This window comes from Procambarus clarkii, chromosome 1, assembly GCF_040958095.1.
Source record: "Procambarus clarkii isolate CNS0578487 chromosome 1, FALCON_Pclarkii_2.0, whole genome shotgun sequence".
In the NCBI taxonomy this organism is placed as follows: domain Eukaryota; kingdom Metazoa; phylum Arthropoda; class Malacostraca; order Decapoda; family Cambaridae; genus Procambarus; species Procambarus clarkii.
The window spans coordinates 4,838,898-4,858,100 of NC_091150.1; the positions used below are offsets into that span (position 1 = coordinate 4,838,898).

Sequence of the window (19,203 nt, forward strand, 5' to 3'; positions counted from 1 at the left end):
TGTTGATAGTCGGTGACTTCAACTTGAAATCCATAGACTGGGAAGCATATGAAGCTAAAACAGAAGATTTTTGGACCTGTAAATTTGTAGACCTCATCCTGGAAACATTCTTGTATCAACATGTTAAACAAGCTACGAGGATGAGGGAAGGGGACGTTCCCTCCATGCTAGATTTGATATTTACCAGGAAGGAGGAAGAGATATTTGACATTCAGTACCTTCCTCCCTTGGGTAAAAGTGACCATGTCTTTTTGGGAATAAAGTATGCAATGCGTTATAAGCTGGAAGAAAATAAGGAGGTTGAAGCAGTTGAAAAACCAGACTTCAGGAGAGGACATTATGGTGACCTTAGAAATTTTTTTAGTGAGTATAATTGGACAGACTTGATGCTAGGCAAGGAAGTGAATGAGATGTATGGCAAGTTTTGTGAAATATATGATAAAGGCACAAAAAAATTTATACCAAAACAGAGATGCAGAACTAGGAAACAGGATTGGTTCAATAAAAATTGCGAGAGGGCTAGAGACCGAAAGACACAAAAATGGAATCAATACAGGAAGAGGCCGAACCCCCAAACATACCAGCGATACAAAGATGCGAGAAACAACTACACGGCAGTGAGGAGAGAGGCAGAAAGAAATTTTGAAAAAGGGATTGCGGACAAATGTAAAACAGAACCAGGTCTATTCTATAAATTCATAAACAACAAATTGCAGGTAAAGGATAATATTCAGAGGTTGAAAATGGGAAATAGATTCACGGAAGATGAAAAGGAAATGTGTGAAACACTAAACGAAAAGTTCCAAAGTGTGTTTGTACAAAATGAAATCTTTAGGGAACCAGATACAATAAGAATTCCAGAGAACAACATAGAACACATAGAGGTGTCTAGAGACGAAGTGGAAAAAATGCTCAAGGAGCTCGGTAAGAACAAAGCAGCTGGCCCAGATGGCGTTTCACCATGGGTTCTGAGAGAATGTGCATCTGAGCTCAGCATTCCACTTCACCTGATCTTTCAGGCATCCCTGTGTACAGGAATCGTAGCAGACGGGTGGAAACAGGCTAACATAGTTCCAATCTACAAAAGTGGCAGCAGGGAAGACCCCCTCAATTATAGACCTGTATCATTGACAAGTGTAATAGTGAAAGTATTGGAAAAACTAATCAAAACTAAATGGGTAGAACACCTAGAGAGAAATGATATAATATCAGACAGACAGTATGGTTTTCGATCTGGAAGATCCTGTGTATCGAATTTACTCAGTTTCTATGATCGAGCCACAGAGATATTACAGGAAAGAGATGGTTGGGTTGACTGCATCTATCTGGACCTAAAAAAGGCTTTCGACAGAGTTCCACATGAGAGGTTGTTCTGGAAACTGGAAAATATTGGAGGGGTGACAGGTAAGCTTCTATCATGGATGAAAAATTTTCTGACTGATAGAAAAATGAGGGCAGTAATCAGAGGCAATGTATCAGAATGGAGAAATGTCACAAGTGGAGTACCACAGGGTTCAGTTCTTGCACCAGTGATGTTTATTGTGTACATAAATGATCTACCAGTTGGTATACAGAATTATATGAACATGTTTGCTGATGATGCTAAGATAATAGGAAGGATAAGAAATTTAGATGACTGTCATGCCCTTCAAAAAGACCTGGACAAAATAAGTATATGGAGCACCACTTGGCAAATGGAATTTAATGTTAATAAATGTCATGTTATGGAATGTGGAATAGGAGAACATAGACCCCACACAACCTATATATTATGTGAGAAATCTTTAAAGAATTCTGATAAAGAAAGAGATCTAGGAGTGGTTCTAGATAGAAAACTATCACCTGAGGACCACATAAAGAATATTGTGCAAGGAGCCTATGCTATGCTTTCTAACTTCAGAATTGCATTTAAATACATGGATGGTGATATACTAAGAAATTGTTCATGACTTTTGTTAGGCCAAAGCTAGAATATGCAGCTGTTGTGTGGTGCCCATATCTTAAGAAGCACATCAACAAACTGGAAAAGGTGCAAAGACATGCTACTAAGTGGCTCCCAGAACTGAAGGGCAAGAGCTACGAGGAGAGGTTAGAAGCATTAAATATGCCAAAACTAGAAGACAGAAGAAAAAGAGGTGATATGATCACTACATACAAAATAGTAACAGGAATTGACAAAATCGACAGGGAAGACTTCCTGAGACCTGGAACTTCAAGAACAAGAGGTCATAGATTTAAACTAGCTAAACACAGATGCCGAAGAAATATAAGAAAATTCACCTTCGCAAATAGAGTGGTAGACGGTTGGAACAAGTTAAGTGAGAAGGTGGTGGAGGCCAAGACCGTCAGTAATTTCAAAGCGTTATATGACAAAGAGTGCTGGGAAGACGGGACACCACGAGCGTAGCTCTCATCCTGTAACTACACTTAGGTAATTACAGAAGTGTTCAACAAAAATGTCTTTGATAAAAACGTGCATAGAATGCAACATGAAGGTAGATTACCAACAGAGCTTTCAATGCCAACTCTGTTCAGCAGCCACACACAAAAAATGTGCCAACATGACTAATAATTCAAGGAGAAATGGTCCCAGTGACCACTCTGTGTACTGGCTCTGCAAAAAGGATGATGTAACTCTTTTGAAGATGATGGAAATCCTGGATAAAACTCCCGCCAAAAACAGAGAATCACTAATAAATGCCTGCATAGCAATTTCTGATGTCTTCAAACAAACTGTACATGACGGGAAAGAGTGATCACGTCCTGTTAGACATTGATTATGCTTTAAGATATCATCTAGAAGAAAATGGGGACATTGAAACAGTTGAAAAACTAGATTTAAGGAGAGGTCACTATGGGGAACTTCGAAATTTTTTTAATGAGTGTAATTGGACAGACTTGTTTCTAGGCAGGGAAGTAAATGAAATGTATGCCAAATTTTTAAAAATATGCGAGGAAGGCACATAAACATTCATACCAAAACAGAGATGCAGGGCCAGAAAACAGGATTGGTTCAACAGAAATTGTGAGAGGGCCAGAGACCAAAAGACACAAAAATGGAATCAGTGTAAGAAGAGGCCAAACCCCCAAACATACCAGCGATACAAAGATGCGAGAAATAACAATACGGCAGTAAGGAGAGAGGCAGAAAGAAATTTTGAAAAAGGGATAGTGGATAAATGTAAAACAGAACCGGGCCTATTCTACAAATTCATGAACAACAAATTGCAGGTAAAGGATAATATCCAGAGGTTGAAAATGGGAAACAGATTCACGGAAAATGAAAAGGAAATGTGTGAAACATTAAATGAAAAGTTCCAAAGTGTGTTTGTATAAAATGAAATCTTCAGAGAACCAGACACAATAAGAATTCCAGAGAACAACATAGAGCAGATAGAGGTGTCTAGAGATGAAGTGAAAAATATGCTAAAGGAGCTCAGTAAGAACAAAGCAGCTGGCCCAGATGGAGTTTCACAATGGGTTCTGAGAGAATGTGCATCTGAGCTCAGCATTCCACTTCACCTGATCTTTCAGGCATCCCTGTGTACAGGAATCGTAGCAGACGTGTGGAAACAGGCTAACATAGTTCCAATCTACAAAAGTGGTAGCAGGGAAGACCCCCTCAATTATAGACCTGTATCATTGACAAGTGTAATAGTGAAAGTATTGGAAAAACTAATCAAAACTAAATGGGTAGAACACCTGGAGAGAAATGATATAATATCAGACAGACAGTATGGTTTTCGATCTGGAAGATCCTGTGTATCGAATTTACTCAGTTTCTATGATCGAGCCACAGAGATATTACAGGAAAGAGATGGTAGGGTTGACTGCATCTATCTGGACCTAAAAAAGGCTTTCGACAGAGTTCCACATAAGAGGTTGTTCTGGAATCCGGAAAATGTTGGAGGGGTGACAGGTAAGCTTTTAACATGGATGAAAAATTTTCTGACTGAAAGAAAAATGAGGGCAGTAATCAGAGGCAATGTATCGGACTGGAGAAATGTCACAAGGGCTCAGTTCTTGCACCAGTGATGTTTATTGTCTACATAAATGATCTACCAGTTGGTATTCAGAATTATATGAACATGTTTGCTGATGATGCTAAGATAATAGGAAGGATAAGAAACTTAGATGATTGTCATGCCCTTCAAGATGACCTGGACAAAATAAGTATATGGAGCACCACTTGGCAAATGGAATTTAATGTTAATAAATGCCATGTTATGGAATGTGGAATAGGAGAAAATAGACCCCACACAACCTATATATTATGTGAGAAATCTTTAAAGAATTCTGATAAAGAAAACGATCTAGGGGTGGTTCTAGATAGAAAACTATCACCTGAGGACCACATAAAGAATATTGTGCGAGGAGCCTATGCCACGCTTTCTAACTTCAGAATTGCTTTTAAATACATGGATGGCGATATACTAAAGAAATTGTTCACAACTTTTGTTAGGCCAAAGCTAGAATATGCAGCGGTTGTGTGGTGCCCATATCTTAAGAAGCACATCAACAAACTGGAAAAGGTGCAAAGACATGCTACTAAGTGGCTCCCAGAACTGAAGGGCAAGAGTTACGAGGAGAGGTTAGAGGCATTAAATACAGTGTGTCCTCACTTGAAAGAACCATATGGGGCGAAGCCGATTCGTTCCGGTGCAGAATTCGTTCCATCCGTCCGGCCCCAACAACCTTCTTAATTTTTTTTTTTTAAACATATGCCAGGACACATTAGTTTGTTTCTTTGTTGTGTGGTGCTTCATTATAATATCTTTCATGCTCTTTTGGTGTCAATAATAATCCGAGATTCGAGAATCACCATCCCCCACCCCACTCACACCATCCTCCACACCACCCACACCATCCCCCACACCACCCACACCATCCTCCACACCACCCACACCATCCTCCACACCACCCACACCATCCTCCACACCACCCACACCATCCTCCACACCACCCACACCATCCTCCACACCACCCACACCATCCTCCACACCGCCCACACCATCCTCCACACCGCCCACACCATCCTCCACACCACCCACACCATCCTCCACACCACCCACACCATCCTCCACACCACCCATACCATCCCCACACCACCCATACCATCCCCCACACCACCCACACCATCCCCACACCATCCTCCACACCACCCACCACACCATCCCCCACACCACCCACACTATCCCCCACACCACCCATACCATCCCCCACACCACCCTCACCACCCCCCACACCACCCACACCATCCCCCACACCACCCACACTATCCCCCACACCACCCACACCATCCCCCACACCATCCCCCACACCACCCACACTATCCCCCACACCACCCACACCATCCCCCACACCACCCACACTATCCCCCACACCACCCACACTATCCCCCACACACCCCACACCACCACCCACACACCCCACATCATTCCCCACACCACCCACATCATCCCCCCACACCCAACCACACCACTCACCCACCACCTACACCATCCCCCACACAACCCACCCACCACCTACACCATCCCCCACACCACCACCCACCACACCAACCCACCCACAACCACCCACACCACCCCACCCACACCATCCATGGGGTGTATTGAAGCAGCAGGCTTGGAAGCGTCTCAACTCGCCCGACAAAAAAAAAATGATGGGTTGACAGGTCTCCCCTCACACCTCCAGGACCCCCCCCCCCTCACCCCCCAGGTACCCGGCCATACACACCACAATGCCAAGTCAGCTGTTGTTTTCTACGGGAAACAATAAAACATGTTAATGATTAATAATGTATATTAATACAACATATTTTGGCATAAATATTTTACAGCTAAGATTGAGATTTATAATAGAGAATGAATGAGAGGTTTGGCAGCCATGCATGGTGAGCACCCTTCTCTCTCCACTTCCACCTCCCCTGACAACACCTTCCACCACTGACCCCACCTGCCTCCCCTGACCCCCACGTGCCTCCCCTGACCCCCACCTGCCTCCCCTGACCCCACCTGCCTCCCCTGACACCACCTGCCTCCCCTGACACCACCTTCCACCACTGACACCACCTTCCACCACTGACCCTACCTGCCTCCCCTGACCCCCACGTGCCTCCCCTGACCCCACCTGCCTCCCCTGACCCCACCTGCCTCCCCTGACCCTGCCTGCCTCCCCTGACCCCGCCAGCCTCCCCTGACCCCGCCTGCCTCCCCTGACCCCGCCTGCCTCCCCTGACCCCGCCTGCCTCCCCTGACCCCGCCTGCCTCCCCTGACCCCGCCTGCCTCCCCTGACCCCGCCTGCCTCCCCTGACCCCGCCTGCCTCCCCTAACCCCGCCTGCCTCCCCTGACACCGCCTGCCTCCCCTGACACCGCCTGCCTCCCCTGACACCGCCTGCCTCCCCTGACACCGCTTGCCTTCCCTGACACCACCTGCCCCTCCTGACACCACCTGCCTCCCCTGACACCACCTGCCTCCCCTGACACCACCTGCCTCCCCTGACCCCACCTGCCTCCCCTGACACCACCTGCCTCCCCTGACCCCACCTGCCTCCCCTGACACCACCTGCCTCCCCTGACACCGCCTGCCTCCCATGACACCGCTTGCCTCCCCTGACACCACCTGCCTCTCCTGACACCACTTGCCTCCCCTGACACCACCTGCCTCCCCTGACACCACCTGCCTCCCCTGACACCACCTGCCTCCCCTGACCCCACCTGCCTCCCCTGACACCACCTGCCTCCCCTGACACCGCCTGCCTCCCCTGACACCGCCTGCCTCCCCTGACACCGCCTGCCTCCCCTGACACCGCCACAAATGATGCCAGCCACCTCACCAAGGCCTAACATTCACACGACCTGTGCTTGTTTTATTGGCCTCCTCAAAATTTATTCTAAATAGTTATTAGTACAGTATGTAGGCTGTTAGAGGAGGGAGGGAGGAATCCAGGAAACAAACCCCCCCCTCCCACCCATCCCCCCCAATGGCTCAGGGAGCGACCGGCCGGCCACACAATGCCAGCTGTTATCTACACCCCAATTGTATTAGAAATTCTGTGAAAAGGAAATGTGTTCAAACTGTTTAAAATATGTACTGTATATATCACAATTTTCACCATTATTATTGCTCCTATATGACATTTTTCTAATAAAAAGGCTATTTTCAGTGTAGATAATGCGATAATTATCATTAAATTGACTCTTGGCATCTGACGAGAGGAGAGTGAGGTAGTGGGTGGTCTCTGTGGTCAGGTGCAGGAAGGAGGGTGGGGGGCGGGGGAGCATGGAGGCGCCAGTCACGTGTTGCCTCTACTGACACCACTTGCCTCCTGACAACAACTCTCTCACCAATGCCCCCCTGACACCATTTTATCACCATTTTTATCACCATTTCTTCCTAGAAACAATGGGTAAGGATAATAAAACACTACATAACTGTTTACACTCTGGCGAATCATAGTTGATGACAGCCAGCTCCGACGCTCGGCCTCGGTGACTGCTTGGACGAACATTCCTCACTTAATCGAACATTTGTATGTTCCACTGAACATTTGGTACCGAATTCAATTTGTTCGGCTCTTCCGGGAATTCGATAGAGCGGGGTTCGTTAGACTGAGGAAGCACTGTATGCCAAAACTAGAAGACAAGAAAATGAGGAGATATGATCACTACATACAAAATAGTAACAGGAATTGATAAAATCGATAGGGAAGATTTCCTGAGACCTGGAACTTTAAGAACAAGAGGTCATAGATTTAAACTAGCTAAACACAGATGCCGAAGAAATATAAGAAAATTCACTTTCGCAGAGTGGTAGACAGTTGAAACAAGTTAGGTGAGAAGGTGGTGGAGGCCAAGACCGTCAGTAGTCTCAAAGCGTTTTATGACAGAGTACTGGGAAGACGAGACACCACGAGCGTAGCTCTTATCCTGTAACTACACTTAGGTACAACCAGATGCGGCACAGAGCTCGGTGGCAGCGGCGCCAGAGCAGAGTGCAGTCGGGGACGCCTGAGCAGAGCGCGGAGTCGGGGACACCTGAGCAGAGCATGGAGTCGGGGACGCCTGAGCAGAGCGCAGTGTCGATGGCACCGGAGCAAAGTGCGGTGTCGCGGGCACCGGAGCAGAGCGCGGTGGCGATGGCACCGGAGCAGAGCATGGTGTCACAGGCCCTGGAGCAGAGCACAGTGTCGGGGACGTCACAGCAGAGTGCGGTCCCTGGTAAAGGGAAACAAACAAAACAAGGCCCTAAAGTCTGTTGGTTTTACAAATGGGCTGCCTGTAAACATGGGATATCGGGAAGAACAAATGGAACATGTAAGTACGATCACCCTACTAAGTGCAGAAACCTCCTCAATACAGGTAAATGTACCAAAAGCTGTGAATTATTTCACCCAGAAATTTGCAAGAACTCTTTGGACAGGAAAGAGTGCTTCAATGCTGAATGTCCAGCTTTTCATATAAGAGGTACCAGGCGAATAAAACCGACAGACCGCCACTATGAAAACAGCTACTACTCCATCGACCGGGATAATTTTTTAGCAAAGAGGAGGAGAAGAAAAATGGCTAAAAATGACCAGACTCTACCACCAACTCGGTCAAATGCTAGAGAGGACGCAAACACAGTGACCTTACCATAGCCTCAGATATTAACAACAAGTAAGGCATCCAGCACTTCCACTAACACGATAACATCATTTATATTTGCCAACAACAGGGTATAAAAACACGCAAATCCAACAAAGTTCATTTTATAGATGGTCTCCTTCATGAGGCAAATGCAGTGTTTGCAGCCCTAACGGAAACTCACACAAAGGACTTCCATGATGGTGAAATATGGATCTCAGAGTACAATCTTTTCAGATGTGATAGGAAACACCGGCTTCAGGGTGGGGGTCAGCCTCTACATCAAAGACACACTCATCTGTACTGAGCTGCTAAACACCTCAAATGATATGGTGGAGGTGCTGATAATCAAAACAGAGATCCTAAATGTAGTTATTGTCCTTGTATATAAGTCACCGGAGGCAAACCCTCAGCAGTTTAAAGACCAACTAATGAAAATAGAACACTGCTTGGATAACCTCACAAATCCAGCCCCGAACATCATCCTGCTTAGGGACTTCAATTTATGGCACCTAAAATGGAAGCACCTGGCTAATACAGTAATATCAGAAAGAATACCAGGAAGTAGCCTAAATGAGCAGGCACATGCAAATGACCTGCTAAAGATGTGCAACAGGTTTGCCTTAAACCAGCAAATAGTAGAACCAACTAAGAAGGAGAAAATGCTGGACCTCATTTTCACTAATAATGATGAATTGATCAGGAACATAATGATTACAAATACCTGTTACTCAGATCACAACTTAATTGAAGTTATGACAACCATGGGGAATAGACCTTCAAAACCAGTCCAGATTCCCGGTGGAGGAGATTTCAGTAAATTCAACTTCAATAATAAACAGATAAACTGGGAGCAAATAAACCAGGACTTCACAGAAATAAACTGGGAAGAACAGCTAGAAAATGCAAACCTGAACCAGAGCCTGGAAAAAATAAGCTCAGTAGCACTAGAAATATGTTCAAACCGCATACCCCTAAGAAAAGAGAGAAAGAGATGCAGATTGGAACAGGAACGTCGTTCCCTATATAGGCAAAGAAAGCGAATCGCCGAACAACTTGAGAGTCGCACCCTATCTCAAGAACGGTGAAGAAGGTTAGGTAGAGAAATAGAAACAATTGAACTCAAGCTACAAGAATCATACAAAACCCAGGAGAGGCAAAGAGAGCAAAAGGCCTTCAGTGAAATAGAGAGAAATCCAAAATATTTTTTCTCCTATGCAAAATCAAGATCAAAAACCACATCTAGTATCGGGCCCCTGCGAAAGGGAGATGGAACTTTCACCGATGACAACAAAGAAATGAGCGAGTTACTGAGGAAGCAGTACGACTCTGTTTTCAGCGAGCCACTAAACACACTAAAGATTGATAACCCAAAGAATTTTTCATGGATATGATACCAACATCAAATCATATATCAGACATCACCCTATCCCCACTGGATTTCGAAGAAGCCATAAACAGTATGCCTATGCACTCTGCACCAGGCCCGGATTCTTGGAACTCCATATTCATCAAGAACTGTAAAAAAACACTATCGCAGGCCCCTCACATTCTGTGGAGACAAGGCCTAGATACTGGCATTATCCCTGATATACAAAAAACAGCAGAGATAGCACCACTTCATAAAGGAGGAAATAAGGCAGAGGCAAAAAATTACAGACCGATAGCACTAAAATCGCACATCATAAAAATTTTTGAGAGAGTGCTAAGAAGTAAGATCACAAAATACATGGAATCACAGCATCTCCATAACCCCGGACAACATGGTTTCAGAACAGGGCGCTCTTGCCTGTCGCAGTTGCTGGACCACTATGATATGGCATTAGATGCTATGGAAGACAAACAAAACGCTGATGTAATTTACACAGATTTCGCAAACGATTTTGATAAATGTGACCTTGGTGTTATTGCACATAAAATGCGCTCAAAAGGAATTACCGGAAAAATAGGCAGATGGATCTACAATTTCCTGACTAACAGAACCCAATGTGTAATAGTCAACAAAATAAAATCCAGCCCATCAACCGTGAAGAGCTCAGTCCCCCAGGGTACTGTGCTTGCTCCAGTACTTTTTCTCATCCTCATATCAGACATAGACAAGAACACAACCTATAGCACTGTATCATCCTTTGCAGATGACACTAGGATCTTCATGAGAGTAGGCAACATAAAGGACACGGCAAACCTCCAATCAGATGTAGATCAGGTCTTTCTATGGGCTACAGAAAATAATATGGTGTTTAACGAAGATAAGTTCCAGCTCATGCGCTACGGAAAAAATGAAAATATAAAAACAGAAACCACATACAAAACTCAGGCAAATCGTAACATAGAACGAAAAGGCAATATAAAGGATCTGGGTGTATTCATGTCGGAAGACCTTACCTTTAAAGAACACAATAAAGTAGCCATCACAACTGCAAGAAAAATGACAGGTTGGATAACAAGAACTTTTCACACTAGAGATGTTGTACCGATGATGATACTTTTCAAAACGCTTGTGCTCTCTAGAGTACATCATATGTACTGCTGCACAATGACAGCCCCTTTCAAAACTGGAGAAATTGCTGACCTGGAGAGCGTGCCTTTACTGCTAGAATCCACTCAGTAAAACATTTAAACTACTGGGACCGACTAAAGAGCCTAAATCTGTATTCCCTTGAGCGCAGGCGGGAGAGATACATAATAATCTATACGTGGAAAATAATTGAGGGGCTGGTCCTAAACCTGCACACAGAAATAACATCATATGAGACCAGAAGACATGGCAGGATGTGCAGAATACCCCCGTTGAAAAACAGAGGTGCAACAGGTACTCTGAGAGAGAACTCTATCAACATCAGAAGCCCGAGACTGTTCAACACGCTTCCACTACACATAAGGGGCATAACTGGCAGACCCCTCACACTGTTCAAGAGAGAACTGGATAAGCACCTCCAAAGGATACCTGATCAACCAGGCTGTGACTCATACATCAGGCTGCGAGCAGCCACGTCCAACAGCCTGGTTGATCAGTCCGGAAACCAGGAGGCCTGGTCGACGACCGAGCCGCGGGGATGCTAAGCCCTGGAAGCACCGCAAGGTAACCTCAAGGTAGGTCTGTACTTTATGTTGTAGTGAATAATGTACATTTGTTATTAAAGTTACTGTTCTTTAAACAATTTATATTCATATCATATGTGTGGTACTCTCAGGATGTTGAGACTAACAAAGTTTCTATTACACAACTCAACTTGGAAGGTAAGTATAATACTGTAATGTGCAATATCAAATTATTTCATTGCAATACAAGTTCTTTGTTATTTAAATTTTTCATAAGGCAAATGTGTACTGGCATATGTATTAACCCTTGTGTGGCTCCGGACTATTTAGGATGTGTCACCCACAGGCGCATACCAAAAAAAAAAAAATTTTTCTACCTAACCTGTTAAGTCATGTTCCCTGACCACGAGAAAAATATAAAAAAAATCAATTGTACTTACCAGCGACGTAATTGAGCCGACAAGATGGGTGACGACATCACTATTTGCATGTTCACTCATGCACGGTGCGTCCCGGAGGCGTCGCGCACGGTCTTCAAGCAGCGAGAGTTGCCACGAATTTATTTTCGCGTCATTATTTACAGTGCCTAGGCCTATTTTATTTGCAATATTAGTCACTAATTGTGTTGCACATAATGTTACATCACCGTCATTGTCAATAAATGTTGCATACATCGAGTATACACATGCACACACAATTGTTTTCCATTACACCATTATATTATGTAATCACAATGTTCATTATTATATGTACACACAAGCACGCACTATATACAGGTTTTCGCACTATTATTGCACATTTAGAATTCTTGGAGTGAGTGGTAGTCGTTGAAGCAGTCGACAGCACACAATGGAACTGCACACGCTTCACACCATGTTTGCACCATTTTACGTTTCTGTTCTCTCCTTTTTGTTGTTTTACATACTAGGCATTCACGTTGGCCAATTGCATGCTTTCCAGCTGGTGGCAAATTTTTCAGTCTGTGTTGCTGAAAGGCATCTATGTGAGCGAGCCTGGGTGTTGCAGCATGCTGCAACACTGGGTTCATGATTGGTCTTTGTATGCCAGGGACATCTTTACCAAACTTTGCTAATAACTGTGTTGCAAGTGTAAAAGCAAATGCACGGAAACTAGGTTTATGTCCAGTTTTCACCAGATACATATTATAGCAGTTCAACATGCTCATGTCAAAAAGATGGTAAGATACTCTTTTCGTCCATTTCAATGTTTTCCACACACACTCGATAGTGCTAACCATCATGTCAGCCTTATCAATCAAACGGATGTTGATATTGTAGTCAAGAACACAATCTGGCTTATATACTGGTTCTTTTGATACACGGTGCACCTTGTCACTGTTCACCATTGTACCCTCATGAATGGTTGTCAGCAGGTTCACTTCTCTCTTGTCTTTCCACCGTACCGAGAGAATTTGATCACATTTCCGTAGTTGGCACTCACCAACTACAAATCCACCGTCAAACACTGGCATTAACCTTCTTCGTGCCTTTACTGTGCCAACCAACCCGGTTCTATTTTCAATCAAGAACCTAGCTAGCAATGGGCTTGTATAGTAATTATCCGTGTATAGAATGTGGCCCTTGTTCATCCATGGTGCCATCAGTGACTTTACCACACTACCCGAGAAACCATGTTCGTCGTTACCGAGAATGTCTACATTGCTAGCTGAATACAGAATCATGTGTAACACGTATCCTGTTTCACAGTCACACAGTACAAAGAATTTCAAGCCTAATCTGTTTCGTTTTGAGGGAATATACTGTTTGAATGAAACACGTCCTTTGAATAGTATAAGGGATTCGTCAATCACCAGCTTCTGTGCTGGTACGTAAAAATCTCTGAATTTTCCAATTACCTCATTCATATAGTGCCTCACTCGCCAAAGTCTATCCTCCTCAGTCCGGTCCTCATTAGTTGCAAAATGCACACACCTGAGGAGTATCTGAAATCTGTCTCTGGACATATATTTCCCGAAGAAAGGTGTTGGAATAGTCAGATCTTTGCTCCAGTAATCTGTGATAGCGTGTTTGACACAGTGTTTCATCAACATACATATTGCAAGAAACACTTACATTTCACCTATATTGGTGTTTTTCCAACGTCGCAAGCGTGAAAATTCTGTTATCTCTTTTCTAATGAATATGAGCCGCATGAAGGTTGGTTTGGTGTACAATATATTCCATGAGCGGCTCATCATAGAATGCGGTAAAATAATCACATTCACTCATATCATCACCATTATCAGGGAAAAGCTCTGTAATCCCAACGTCTTTATTGTCAAAGGCAGAAATTCGAGGAATAAAACCAGCACCATCACTCCACACTAGTACGCCTGGTGTCCTGCGAGACGCAACAGGGGCATGACGGCGAGGAAGCGATGCACACTGTAGACTAGGAGCTGAAGCCCATCTACACACAGTATGGCCGCTGCGTGCATGTGAGGTGGAAGCACGTGAACATGAGGCTCTTGGTGCCTCATGTTGTTCCATGCGGTGGCGCTTGGCTGGCCGAAACGCTGCTGACGCGACAAAATCTCGCCCAGTAACACCACTGGTACTGGCACCAGGCTCGGTAACACTATGTTCTGATTCCACTTCACTAAAACCAGAAAGAGTCGCCTTCCTCTGACTCGTCACCGAAAATATCCTCAGACTCTAAATAAGCACAGGAACTGTGTGGTCGAGGGTGAATTGGAGTAAACACTGGGCAAGGTGGCATGGGTGAGTGTATAGGCCTTGCCATGGGAGGCGGCTGTATCTCATTTTCACTGCCCGCGCTATCATCATCGGTCAATTGTGTGTGTAGTCTTTATCAATGTCAGAGTCATCAAAATCCCTTTCCTTACCATCAGAAAATAATTCACTGGTTATTTGCTCTTGGGTGAGTAATTGCGTGGTGTGCGCCCGGGAAGCGTTTGGCCATGTGCTGCTGCATCGGCCATGGTGGCTGCTGCCTCTCACGCGATGGTAGCGTGAGCTGGATTTTTAACAAAATGGCGGCTGTTTACTATAGCTCCTGGGTAGCGTATGGGGGCCCCCTCTACCCCGCGGGCCTTTCAAATCTTGTGCGGTACTCCAATACATCATATGATGTGGAGCGCAAGTTACTGCAAGTCACTCAACACATCATATGATGTGTTGCGCAATTAAAGGGTTAATGAAATTGTATTTTTTTTTGGGGGGGAAGGGGGTTGCTGGGACTGGATGGATGCAATGAATTCCACACTGGAATGAATCGGCTACGCCCCATATACTGTAGTTCGCTCAAGTGAGGACACACTGTATTACTCATTAAATTTCTACATTTAATGTCATCTAATTTCATGCATTTCTTTGACAAAGTGTTTACTCATGTCCTTCATGATCTTGGTTATTTGTAAGTATTGGCCCCATTAATCTTAAATTATAGTATGTTATTCTATGTTCTGATACGTTCCAAGAAAATGTTATGAGGGGCAGTTCTAAATTACACCTTGTATTTCCATTCTGTAATTAATGTAAATAAACTACTGTACTGTTGCTAAAACTACTGACCCCATAATGCAATAATCTATGCCTGTACTCAGACTATATAGTACTCTGTACCTGTAAAGTAAAGCTGTAAAGTACCTGTACACATTTTTTGTCAATTTTACTGTAAATTATCTACTTAAAATTATTTGTTAGTTTAATTAACCTTTAAACTGCGCATGGCGTATATATACGCCATGAGTAATATGTCCCACGGTGCGCATGGCGTACATATACGACATAGGGTGCCAGGCCCGATTCAAATGGCCCGCAGCTACACGGGGTTCACATTAGCTTCCTCAGGGCTCTTGTAAACAGACGCCATTAAAAAAAAAAATCTTGGGCAATATTCTCAGGTGTGAGACGCACAGTACTGTTGGAGCAACCAAGGCTGGCGTACGCAGCATGAGCGAACAGCATTGCTGTTCAGCTTGTGACCACAGCATCGCCAAAAAATGTCAAAATAAATATATAATTGCTATTATTTAGCGATGACAATATTACAGATGACCCCTGACTGTGATATAAATAACCAGGGTTGTGATAATAGCAAGACTGATGTAATAATTAGCGCCTTGGGACGAGTGATGCTGAGAGATGGAGGGAGATAGCATCGTTTACTGACTGCGTGGCCACCTGTTATTGTCTGCATTCACCATACCAGCTCAGTGGTTCTCTATGGTGAACACAAATGTAGATACTTATATATAATGTGTGTGTATTAGTGTAATAACAGCAAAATTATTATGCTAGGAGGAGCCATTTGGGTGACGGAGGTGACGTCATCTGCATGATTTGTCTAGCTGTTAAGAGGGTGGCCACTATGCTTTTTGGGCACTCTACAAGCTTAGGTGTACAGCTACAGTGCATACAACATGTAGATACTTATATATAATATGTGTATATGGGGTAATAACACTGCAAACAGTATTGTTGGGGGAGAAAGTTTAGTGCATGTGACCTTGAATGAGTGAGGGAGCTGACTGTGTGTATAGCGACGACTCCTAGTACCTGAACTAACTATATCAGCTTAGCTGTACAGTTGTGGTGAACAAAATATATACATACTTATATATAACATCTGTATATAGTGTAATAACACCACAAATGGTATTGTTGGGGGAGAAAGTTTAGTACATGTGACCTTGAATGAGTGAGGGAGCCGCCAGCTGACTGTGTGTGTGTAGTGACGACTCTTAGTGCCTGAACTAACTATATCAGCTTAGTTGTACAGTTGTGGTGAACAAAACATGTTGATTCTTATATATAACGTCTGAATATTTTGAATAAAACATAAAACAGGATGGTGGGAGGAAAAAGTGGGCGAGTGAGGCGTTGTTGAGGGAGTAGCAGCGAGTGGCTGGCTGGTGTGTGGCGGTCACTCCTCGTTGCTTTTCGACTCTCAATACCAACTTAGTGGTTCGTTATGGTGAACCAAACATGCAGATACTTATATATAACCTGTGTATAGAGTGTAATAGCAGCAAAACTATTTGTTTATTGTTTTATAAACATAATAATTGAATCACTAATATGCACACCATACTTTTGAGAATAGCGATTATTCACCACTTTTAATATATAAATATATTAGAATACACACTATTGAATAATATTACTGCAAAAAACTAAGAAAAAAATCAGAGACATAGAAATAATTAAGTGATAATATCTTTGTGGCAACTCTTGCCTGTCAGCGCGGGTGACGCTGATCGGCTCTGACGATTGCTCTGTCAACGCCCACTTTTTGCCAGACTTCCTCGGTCAATTGCGCCCAAAATATGTCACCTACGATTTTTTTTTATTTTTCCCGTGCTCAGGGAACACACATTAACATTTTAAGAAGACGAAATAATTTTTTAGATTTTTTTTTTCTTGCGCACAGGGGTGTAAATGTCCTCAGGATCCCTGAGCAGTGGAAGGGTTAAGGACTTGCCTGAAACGCTATGCGTGCTAGTGACTTTACAAGAATGTAAAATCAACTTCATTTCTATATTCTCTCTTAACCCTCAATGTACCTTCTTGTATATAAATAAATAAATAAATAAATAAATGCTTGTCATCTATAAGTATCACCTTCTTTGTATTAATTTTTTATTTTCCTTGAACATTCTCATTTTGTTACCTTACTTCTCTTATAGTATTAAGTGTTTTACCCCGACACAACATTAATTACAAATTTCTATATTATTAATAATTTTGCCCGAAACGCTTTGCATAATAGTGGCTTCATTAGTATATGTAACTCCTGTCCCTTCAACTGAACAATACTCTTAAGTTCTTTGTACACAATCTTTTGAATAAATAATAATAATAATAATAATACAGTTGTACCTCGCATACTGATCGCCCCAAAAGGCGAACATTTTGGGTAACGAACGACCCAATTGGGATCAAATCGTCCTGTATGGCAAACGCTCGTTTGAGTAACGTCAACACCACATGGTGGGGTCGTGCTGCTTCTTGCACATTCTTAGACGCCTCCGACGATGCACATAAATTATGTTGTTCTTTTTTAACCCTCAAACCGCGCATATCATATATAAATGATATCAGTGACAAAACCGAAACCGTGCACATCATTTATATATGATTTCGTGTCTAGCGCTATAATTTAAACGCCCCGCGTGGGATAGGGGTAGTCATTGGTGAACCTCAACTGACCATAAACAAACCCCGCCTGGGAAAAAAATCCAGCGTGGGTCCCCTTCGTGTACAGAGCTCAGTTACCCGGCGGACACCATGGCGAGCGCATCAAGTTCTGACGACCGACCCCGCTCAGTGAGACGTTCCTCGCGACCTCTGACCGAGGAGGAAATTACTTGTAATTTGTTCCCAGATGGTGATGAGTCTGATATAGACGACTCAGACTTTGATCATGACTACACACAGCCCTCTGAGGTGGATACGACCGACAACGAGTGTGAACATGCTGGCTCCATCAGGGCTAGGCTTAGCATCTTGCCCATGCCTCCTCGCCCTCACTCGACCCCAATTCTTGCAAGACCACACAGTTCATGTGCTCCCTTGCAAGATATTGATGTTTTGCGTGACGATTCTGAAGAAGGTGAATAATTTTCCGGTTTTAGTGACTTAGAATCGGAAAATAGTTTCGCTAGTGCCAGTGGAGGAGTGTGTGGTGTTGCCAAGCGACAATTTGTCGCGTCAGCAACAGCTGGCCAAGCCATGCGGCACCGCATGGCACCACATGAACAAAGATTCTCAACATCGAGGAATTTTCCATCACCGTCCCTGCCTGCCCCTACTGTTCCTAGACCTGCTTCAGCTCCTGGTCCACGGTTTCCTCGCCGTGGTGCCGCTATTGGCTTTAGAAAGACACCCGGTTTTTTTGTGTGGAGTGATTGGACAGATTTTGTTCCACAAATTCCTGTTTTTGATAATTCGGATGTTGGAATTACAGACATTTTCCCTGATAAAGGTGCAGATATGTTGAAATGGACTATTTTACTGCATATTTTGATGAGCCGCTAATGGAACACCTTGTTCATGAGACGAACAAATATGCGAGTTATCTCATTGATGAGGAGGAGTTATCCGATTTTTCACGTTTGCAGCGATGGAAAGATACGACTGCAGGTGAAACGTATGTGTTTTTGGCACTGTGTATGTTGATGAAACATTGTGTCAAAGATGTAATCGACCATTATTGGAGCAAACACCATACTGTTCCAACACCAATGTTTGGCAAATATATGTCTCGAGACCGATTTGCGATAATCCTCAGGTGTCTTCACTTTGCAAATGATGAAGACAGGAATGATGATGATAGGCTTTGAAAGGTAAGGCACGTCCTGAATGAACTTATTGGAAAGTACAGGGATTTCTACGTACCAGCTCAGAAGCTTGTGATTGACGAATCCCTTGTGCTTTTCAAAGGACGGCTTGCCTTCAAGCAGTATATTCCCTCCAAATGCCACCGATTTGGATTGAAATTCTTTGTACTCTGTGACTGTGAAACAGGAATTGTGTTACATATGATAATGT

The 19,203-nt window shown here is 43.7% G+C and overlaps 2 protein-coding genes across 3 annotated transcripts in view; both read right to left on the reverse strand.

The window, feature by feature from the left end:
* Positions 1–19,203, reverse strand: part of LOC138349612 (tripartite motif-containing protein 59-like) — a 318,336-nt gene that overhangs the window by 239,373 nt on the left and 59,760 nt on the right. The window lies entirely within an intron of this gene.
* On the reverse strand, positions 7,943–13,160 carry LOC138356655 (uncharacterized). Its single transcript, XM_069312881.1, has 2 exons — positions 12,924–13,160; positions 7,943–8,218 (listed from the first exon to the last, which is right to left on the reverse strand). The coding sequence occupies exons 1-2, from the start codon at positions 13,158–13,160 to the stop codon at positions 7,943–7,945; spliced, it is 513 nt and encodes a 170-aa protein (XP_069168982.1).

Excerpts from the sequence above, each read along its gene's own strand:
- LOC138356655 (XM_069312881.1), bottom strand. The coding sequence starts at position 13,160 with ATGCCAGTGTTTGACGGTGGATTTGTAGTTGGTGAGTGCCAACTACGG. Across the intron at positions 8,219-12,923 it reads TTGATAAGGCTGACATGATG|GGACCGCACTCTGCTGTGAC; the intron begins GTTAGCACTATC and ends TCCCTTTACCAG.